The sequence below is a fragment of the Montipora capricornis genome, chromosome 12 (assembly GCF_036669925.1).
Source record: "Montipora capricornis isolate CH-2021 chromosome 12, ASM3666992v2, whole genome shotgun sequence".
Lineage (NCBI taxonomy): Eukaryota > Metazoa > Cnidaria > Anthozoa > Scleractinia > Acroporidae > Montipora > Montipora capricornis.
In genome coordinates, this window is record NC_090894.1 from 20,556,963 (window position 1) to 20,566,806 (window position 9,844).

A 9,844-nucleotide genomic window follows, 5' to 3' on the forward strand; every position below is an offset into this window, starting at 1 on the left:
ATATCGATACATGTCCTTTCCGAATTCACGTGTGGTCTCCTTTTGACTTTCATGTACCCGCTAAGGACCTTTTGGATGGATCGATTCCAGTTGGGATGTCGACCCGTCGGTACAAGCAGTAATTACCTCTAATTAAAGATCGGTCTCAGTCTTCCGTAAGCATCTTTTTTTAAGTACCATTTTTCAAATTTATGACAGAATTTCATCCTGTTGTTTTCGAAAAATTTAAAAGATAGTAAGCAGGAAAAACTGAGATATTAGGACACAAGCGTTGTTTTAGAAAAATCAAAAGTGAAAAAGAAAAACTAGGAAAAAACCGGATTCTTTCGGAAGAATGTAAATCGTGATTTATCTGTATTTCATGGGCACTCGAGAGTTTTGCGTTCTTCAAAATGTTGCTGTCAATTAAGTCTCGTGTCAAATCGTTATCAGTGTTTGTTTTTCTTGAGAAAAATGTAGGATTGACAGGGTTACGTGAATTGGGATGCGAAACAAACAAATACGGCTTTGTCGTTGATTGATGATGACATGAGAAAATGACCTTGAATGTACACGAAATATATCATGTCTTTCTAAGTATTGTTGTCCGCGAACAATATCGGCCTAGGAAGTTTGTTTTGTAGTCTAATAAAGGACTAAGGCAATATCATGGCTCTCATTTCAATGCAAAATGCTTTGCTGCATATTGCTTCGAGTCTTCGTTTTGTCGGGAAAAAAACTCCGTCAGCTGCTAGATAGCGGAAACAAGCTTGCACTTTACAGTCTGTGTCAAAAAAACAACAACAATAAAACGCAAAAAGAGCCCTCACTAAGAACGACAGCTTTCAACTGCATTCAAATACAAATACAAGCACAAATAGTGTCCCGTCACACCGAGAGAAGCCTTACATTTTTCTAGTTTCGCTTCTATTGTTCCGCAAAGCTAGTCAAGACTATAAATTTCGTAAATTATTTTTTATTGTATGTAAAAAATGTGCTTAACAGCGAAAATTTTCGCACCTTGAATACGCAGACGGTCCACATGAATCAGTCATTTTACACTTCAGTCTTTGATTGGCGACAAAAGAAACTACCGGTAGAAAGAATGAGTTTGCCTGTGAGGCACGTTCTGTTAACGCCATGTATTTGAAATTATTTTGTACAAACAGATTTGAAAACCACTCAATGTTTCTGTCAATCCTCGTTTTATTGTTTTATATACTACACTATTGAGCTACGCTACACCGTAATTAATTTCTAGTGATAACTGACAGCAATATAAACGAAGAACTATTATGCGTGCGAAATGGAGAAGACGTGATGTATCACAGATATCTAACACATTTATCGATCATGCACAGACCTAGCGGTGTCAAAACTAATATCTTTTTACTTTTCACTAATTAAAATAGTATTTACACAAACTAAGACTCTTGTCTAGGTGGGCCATTAGTACATGTTTGTGAAAATTCTTCACACGACTTTCTGTTTGTAGTCGGGCAAATGTCAACTCAACATCAATTGGTTTCCTGCCTGAGGCTTTCCATTATCCGATATTTTGCTTTGGTGTTCTTTGGAGTAGCCGCAAAGGTTCCATCAATGCTCGGAATAGAACAAACCCTCGTCTCTTTCTCCACTCCTTTGAGTGTTTGCATTTTAACAATTAACAGCTCATTTTATCTTTAAATGGCCTACGAAAATCCTAACAGCTATGCTTAAGCGACTCTCTATCCATTGGTGGCATATTGTAGATCAAAGTTGCTCTCAGTAAAATACGAAGAATAATTTCATCGTCCGTGACTTCAACAGGGAATTTTCCATCTTTGTCCTCCGCTCGAAGGTTGGCGCCGTTCCTTAAAAGGAATCGGCAAATGTCTTCATACCCCTCGCTAGCTGCGTAATGAAGAGCGGTCCATCCGAATCTGTCCTTTTTGTTCACATTTGCACCAAGCTCTACTAACATCTTAACGCTTTCGTAATTACCATCCAGCACACACTGATTGAGAGCTGTAAGTCCTGAAGTTGTAATTTCATTGATCTCACAACAAGTTATTTGTTTCCGTAGTCTCTTTTTCAACGCTTCTCTGCCTTTAGTCTCCACCGCCGCTATTTGAACTTGCAGAACCATGTCTATAGGAAATTTACGACTAATTCTGCGTTTTTTTGTCTCCGGAGAGCTATCAGTCAACCCAGGTGTAGGCAAATCTTGCATGTTGTTGTAACTTTTGTTAGTAAATACTCTTGAAATTTTCAAGCTTGCTGACAAAATCACTTGACGCCTTCGGAAAATTCGTTGCACTGAAGTGATCTGTCTTGATAGGAATACTTATGCGTTGGAGTTACGATTGAATATTTTTAACAACGCACGTAATGCAATAATTGACCATTCCCGATGTTGCAATTGTAATACGTCACTGCTCTTGAGTCGTGACGTTTTGTTTTGCACGTGTGACCTCTCGTCGAGTGACAGATCATGGGTCCTTTACTTTGTTATCTAAAGCAACACGATTCTTCCTTAATTAATGGGTCTTAGCTGCAAGTGTGTTAGATACACATCTTGTACTTTGCCATATCAGGTAATTTGCATGCGACACGGTTGTTATTTACCTCGCTTGCGTGCCGAGTTAGGTGGGTCATAATCGCTTAAGCTATAATGCGCGGAACCGATTGTCCAAACTTCAAAAAAGCATTTTTTTTTTCACGGAAGTCGTAAACAGATTGCACTACAAATAGGTCACGCTATTCATCCTCCTTGAAAGCCTGTTTATTTTTAGCTTATTAACTTTCTAATACTTGAGCCAGTTTATAATATTCCATATTCTTCAAGAGTATTCTAGCACTGGATCTTTATGCTGTAAAGGTTGAGATTTCTGATCGTGGGTGTCCCTTCGGTGAAAAGAGGAGACACGATCCTGTTAAAGGGTTAAAAGTTAACTAGTTTATTTTTTCCTTGTTTCAATGTTTTTTTTTCCTTTCAGTTCTATGAATGAAGCGGGTTTTACCGTGGGAAATTTCAATACCATATGAACAGCAATTGTAATCAAATGTACTTATGTTTTGCCGCAAAGTAGGAACGCTTCCCTCCCCCCATTCCGAGTTGTTTGCCCGCAGCTTCCTCGTGTTGTACTGGCATTGTGATTGCACGATATTGTTAAGTGTAGTTTCCTTTCCAGCGGCCTCTCTGGTCATTGCATGCAGTTTATGGTCCTTGTTTTGCCTTTCTGGCGAGCTGCCCTTGTTTTTTAAGTTTTTCCCATGTTTGTTTTTACTCGCACTATCAACCTGTCATCTCAATGCCAAAATTTGGATAAATGAACTCACTGTTATGTTCAAGTAGTTTGTGGGAATTTCCGACCTTTTGTGGAGACGATATAAAACTTATTGCTACTCTTTCGGCAAACAACGTTTTTTAGAGCGTATCTTGTTTCTCTTTTTTTAACCTTATAGCTTTTGTCTGGGAGTAATATCAATAATAACTTTTTTATGAAGGCAGCAATGTTCGTATGTCAGACTGCATGCCGAAGTGGGATGAATGCTCGATGACGTGGTCCGAATGCAAACGCGTTTGATGATTTTATTCCTAAAATACCGTAAGCAACGATTGCGTTCAAGCGCATAAGTTTTTTTTATGTTTTGTCGGAAACAAATAATATTAAACCTTGACTGAAATAACTCCTCATTTTAAATTTCGAGGCCAATTCGATCAATCGACCGCATCATCTTCCCACACCATTCCTTTCTCAATCTCTAGTATGCCGCCAAATGGGCTTTTTATGCGTCTTGACAAACCAAAATCCCACGTAAAAACTGAGGACGCCCCTTCTGAATATGTCGGTTAACATCATCATCAGCATCAAGTGCCATCTACTAAAAGTAGGTCGGCTATCATGGATCTCCAGCTGTTCCGGTCTTCCGCTCTTCTTACACATCCATTATTGGTGTGTCTTAACCATACTTTGATGTTTTTCATCCAGGTAACTCTTGTTTCACCCCCGACCTCTCTTCCCTTCAATTTTGCCTTCCAGTTAAGCTCAGTTACAATTTTTGGATCGACCTCGCTCTTATTACGTGTACAAAATACTGGTATTTTCTATTCTTTATTGTTGATAACAATGAGCTTGTTGTATTTGCCATCTTTAGAACTTCTTCATTGGTTTTATGTTCCGTCCATGATACTCTTTTAAAACATTCATATCTCAAAAGCCTCTAATTTACTTTCCATGGTTTTGGTCTGAGTCCATGTTTCACTGCCATATAATAATGTTGACCATATATAACAACACCTCAATAGAGCGGTTTTCAATTGAGTGTCGAAAGTAATTAACGAATTGCTTTGGTTTTGCATTTACTTCACTCAGTGATTGGTTCAAAGTTCTCGTGCCATTATTTCAACCAATCAGAAGTGAAACCAAAACCAACTGTGGCTCGCGCGTGCACATTTTCCCGCGCTTTGTGTCGGCTACGTGTAATTACTTCGATGTTTGATTGGTTTACTGGATTGGTTTTGGTTTTACGACAGTCGATTGAAACTCGCTCTATTATTTTCCTTGTTTGCATATTAATATTTCTTGATTTGAGTACTCTTGACATTTTGTGGAATGCACGTTTTGCTAACGCTATTCTTCGCTTTACTTCTTTCTCACATCTCTTGTCTACAGTCAAGAGATTTCCTACATAAACCATTTTGTCTTTCTGTTCTATAGATTTACCATCAAGCATAATGTTTACTCTAGGAATAATAATAATAATAATAAATTGAAATTTATACCGCGCAGTTTCTATAAAAATATTCAACTGCGCCTTACAATAAATATTAAATTAAAAATAAAATAAAAGTTCAAAGTTACAATTCAAAAATTCCATAAATAAATAGAAGAATTCATCAATAATGCAAATTAATTATAAAAACTATAGTAACTAATTAAATGCCCGATTAAATAAAAAAGTTTTAAGCCTAATTTTAAAAATATCTAAACTAGAAATAAGACACAAGCAGCAGTGATAAACATATTAAACATATTAAACATATTAAACGTATTAAACTAGAAATAGATCTTATTGTGGTAGGAAGCAGATTCCAAAGTCTTGGGGCGGCACAACTAAACTACTAAACGACTAAACGAGGAGTGTGTGTTGTTTTCCTACTACCATTGTTCTGGTTTTAATGATGTTCATTTCCATACCATATAGTTTTCCTGCTTCATTAAGTGCTGTTACTAGGCTTTGTAGATCAGTTGGACAAAAACATATTAGTGCACAGTCATCGGCATAGACCTATCGAAGGTAATTGATGTTAACACCTCCTATCACGACTCAACTCATTTTTTTCTACTTTCTGTAATATTTTTTCAGCGTGCTGATTAAATAAACTGGATGACAAAACACAACCTTCTCTCAACCAAATTCTGTTCTAACAACTGCTGATTGTTCCCAACACGTCTTTGTTATGATCTGCAAATCTTTCTCATCTATTCCAATTTCATGAAGACATTCTATCATTTTAGAGTGCTTGACTATGTCCAATGCTTTGGTATAGTCAATGAAACACATGTGGATCTCTTTTTCTACTTATAAAGCTCTTTCTCATATTGTTCTTAGATTGAAAATTCCTTCTCTCGTACCCATTTTTGGTCTGAAATCACTTTGTAGAATGCTGACTTCTTGGTCGATCCTGACTTGAATCTACAATCTTTTAACGACCGCGGAATATTCACACTGTAGATGAGTTGAACGAGGTGTTCCCTGTTGTAAAGTCACAATTATCTGCTCTTCATCTGAATATTAGACGTTTGAACCAACATTTTACAGAACTTTGTAACTTTTTTAGATTCTACTCCTTTCTCTTTTGATTTCATCGGATGCTGTGAGACCTGGCTCTCACCTCAAACTAATTTAGATTGTTTAAATATACCAGGCTATTTGTTAGTAAACAATAACCGTGAATTCTCAAGTGGCGGTGGCGTTGGGTTATTTAATTATTAGGGACGACTTGAAACTGGATATAATTGAAAACGTGTGGATAGAAACACAAGATTTAATTATCGGTTTTATATACAAACCACCCAGTCTTTCAAATCGTGAATTTTTAGATAAAGTTGAAGAAACTTTTACATACAATTTATTTCTCTGACAAGAAATGTTTTATTATGGGTGATGATAACTTCAACACTCTAAAGCCAACCAAAGAATATATAAATTTATTGCGCTCAGAAGGTTTCAATCCATTTATATTCGAGGCAACTCGTGTAACTGAGTCGAGTCAGACTTGTATTGATCATATTTATGCTAACTTTTCGCTGCCCTCTACAAGTGGCAGTATTGCTATAGAAATAGCTGATCATCTTCCTGTCTTTAGTATTTTCTATAATCTGGAACATACCCCGGGCCTTTTCCGGACACTCTCGAATTAAGAGATTTAAAAAAGATTTAACTCGGGTTTATTTAAGATGGCACTAAATGAGGTTGATTGGTCCTCAGTTTATAGTTCCAGCGATGTGGGTGAAAGTCTGCCAAGATTTCTACATATTTTTAATAGAATAAGTAATCAACATGCACCCCTAAAATCTGTGAGAGTAAAAAGTACTAGCTCCAAACCATGGATAACTTGAGGTTTACGCATAATTTATTGTTTTTGAATAAATATAAATTATACCGTAATAAAATAACTTCTATAAATAAATGTTATCGGAGTCATATTACAAAAAGGTTCTTGCTGATTCTACTAATTCTAAGAAAATGTGGGATAACATGAAGTTCATAATTAATAAAAGGCGTCCATCATGCAGTATTAATAAACTTCAAGTTGATGATAAACAATATCAACAACCAATCTCTATTTCTAATGTCATAAAGAAATATTTCTGTAATATTCCTATTCATCTTGCATCCAAATTGCCTAAATCAAACCGTCATTTTACTTCTTACTTAAAACGGACTAGATCTCAATTTATTAGATTAGTTAATGAAATTGAAGTTTTTTTGCTCCTTGATAATCTTGATGGTAAAAAGTCGTTCGGTGTAGATAAGCTTCTTTCGTTGCTGCACCTCAGATCTTTCGACCTTTGACATATATTATTAACTTGTCTATTAAGCAAGAGGTATTTCCAGATAATCTAAAAATTGCTCGAGTGGTACCTATCTTTAAACAGGGTTTTCCTTTGTGATAACTACAGACCTATATCAGTTCTTACTGTGTGACGTAAAATATTTGAGAAATGTATATATAACCAACTTATGCATTACTTTTCAATAGAATATTATAATTTCCAATCAATATGGTTTCAAGCTAGGTAATACTATACAATGGACTGCCTTGTTGATCTTATTGAGGAAATATCTACACCTCTTGATCAAGGTAGCTATGCTGTAACAATATTTCTCGACCTCAGTAAAGCATTTGACACTGTTAATCATTCGATACTGCTATCCAAATTATCATACTATGGTATTCAAAATTCTCATATGAATTGGTTTAAATCGTACCTTAGCAAAAGAAAGAAAAGAGTTTTTGTAAATGGTGTTGCTTCTACTACTATGCATATTTCCTCAGTTGTAGGACCTCTACTATTTTTGATTTACATAAATGACTTTCCTCAGGCTTCCAATTTCTTTTCTATGAGATTATTTGCTGATGATACTTCTTTAACAGCTTCAGATATAAGTATAGAAAAACTTCTACTACAAATAAATTTGGAATTACCTAGCATTTATAAATGGCTATGTGCTAATAAACTAACTTTAAACTTAAAAAAAAAAAAACCAAGTACATTGTCTTTCAAGCTCGACAGAAAATTAACTATAATCTATTACCACCATTAATATTCGCAGGTCAGTGCTCAGAGCGAGTTTCCTGTTTCAAATACGTAGGAATTTTTATCGATAGTCACTTGTCGGGGCATGATCGTATAGATTATGTCTCTGATAAACTGAGTAAGAATATTAATATAATGACCAAGATCAAGCGTATATTAGGAAATCATTGTTTCATTAATATTAATTATACTCTTGTCTACCCATATCTCATATATGGATGTCTCCTATGGGGTGATACTTATGATAGCCCATTATCTCAACTCATCCGATTACAGAATAAAGTGGTAAGAATAATGAATGATGTTCCTTTACGAGACTCTATTACCCCTCACTATGTTAATTCAGGTTTACTTAAATTTCGTGATATTGTTAAATTGTATACGTGTTTATTTATGCATGAACATATTTGTGATAATAAGCGTTGTAACTTTTCATTATCTCTCGTATCTGAGCATCATAATTATTCCACACGAAGTGCATCTACCCAACAATTATTTGTTCCCCAATTTAGAATTAATATAAGGAAGTTTTGCCTCACCGTTGTTGGTAAATACTATTGGAATGACCTCCCTCTTTCTGTTCGTAGTATTTCATCTAAACGTCTTTTTAAAAAGGCACTTTACAAATATTATTTTGCTCAGTATTGAACTTAGTTGATTGCAATCGTGGTGTGTGTGGGCGGTGTGTGCGTGCGTCCGTGCGTGTGCTTATGTTTGCGTCTTTGTGCTCAAAAAATGATACATTGATTAGAAGGTATTTCAAGGGCCTTAACTAGTCGTACTATATTGTGCCCTTCTCCATTCTTGTACTTCTTTTTTCTTTTATTGTATCCTAATATTTTGCATCATGATGAATGAAGAAAAAAATACAAAATAGTTGCTATTCTCACTTGTATTATTTTTAGCAACAGTTTGGTTACATGGCTCGCGATGCTTATGGTTCGGTATTCCGAACATGTTTGTGCCCTTGACTACTTAGGCATTAGAATAAAGATTGATTGTTTCGTATCCGTTGGTATATAGCCAGTGTCGGGCAACACACTGACGTAATAAATGGGCGATGTGGCTGCTTTCCTAAGGTGAGTGACTCTGGCTCGGTGCCCAAACCGAAAACAAAATATATACTGAACAACAAAAACAATACCGTATGCTTAGAGACATCTACCTCGTTTTCAGGGTCCTCTCTCTTCCTTTCTCGAGGGAGAAAGAGAGAGGACCCTGGGAACTACGTTGTAAAGACATGAATTTGCTAAAGCCTGGTTTTCGCTAGTGAAGCAAGCACAACGCAAGCATAAGCAGCTTATGCCAGTGAAAACCAACGGCGACATAAGCATCAAGATCAACCATGGCAACCGCCATTTTTTTCAAATACTTAGACACAGGGAATCTGGAACGAGTGCTTTAATTGGCCAGACGCAACAAATTTCCTTGTGCTTATGCTGCGTTTCGGTTTCACACGACGCAAGCGAACGCAAGCATAAGCGCTTGCAAGGACAAGGAAAAGGAAAAAAATAGTTTCTTGTGCTTGTGCTTGTGCTTATGCTAATACTTGCGTCAACCCCGTTCTCACAGTGAAATAAGCGCTCTTATGCTTACGCTTGTGCTTGTGTCGCCAGGTTCAAAAAAACTGAGTGATAGCCACCATAGCCCACTTTCGATATTCAGTATTAAAATTCAGTCCTAAACAAAAGGCATCCTCTCGAGGCTCTGAGGAATAAACTCATACAAATCCTTATAGTCATTGTGACAGTAACAGCAAGCAATTCATGCCCTAGCCCCGAGGGAGGTACTGTCATATATGGACTATATAGTTATGTGCCGCTGTGCAGGGTATGGTTTTCAAGCAGTTTACTCTAGGATAGAGTATATAAATCATAGCGTTTGGGTCTAGAATAGGGTATCATTTTTCACGAAACTGACCATTCGGTTGAAGATTTTATCAAGACTAGGGAAACCAGAAATTCCCGCTCAAAAATATAAAAACATCGAGTCGGCAAAGTTTAAGTTTACGCAACTTAGCCTCAACTGTGTCGATAAATGGCTATCATGAAACA

General features: G+C 36.3%; 1 protein-coding gene across 1 annotated transcript; it reads right to left on the reverse strand.

Moving 5' to 3' along the window:
- Positions 1–1,167: 1,167 nt before the first annotated feature.
- Positions 1,168–2,301, reverse strand: LOC138027799 (protein phosphatase 1 regulatory subunit 27-like). Its single transcript, XM_068875415.1, has one exon. The coding sequence runs from the start codon at positions 2,189–2,191 to the stop codon at positions 1,682–1,684; it is 510 nt and encodes a 169-aa protein (XP_068731516.1). The 5' UTR covers positions 2,192–2,301; the 3' UTR covers positions 1,168–1,681.
- Between the last annotated feature and the right edge of the window lie 7,543 nt (positions 2,302–9,844).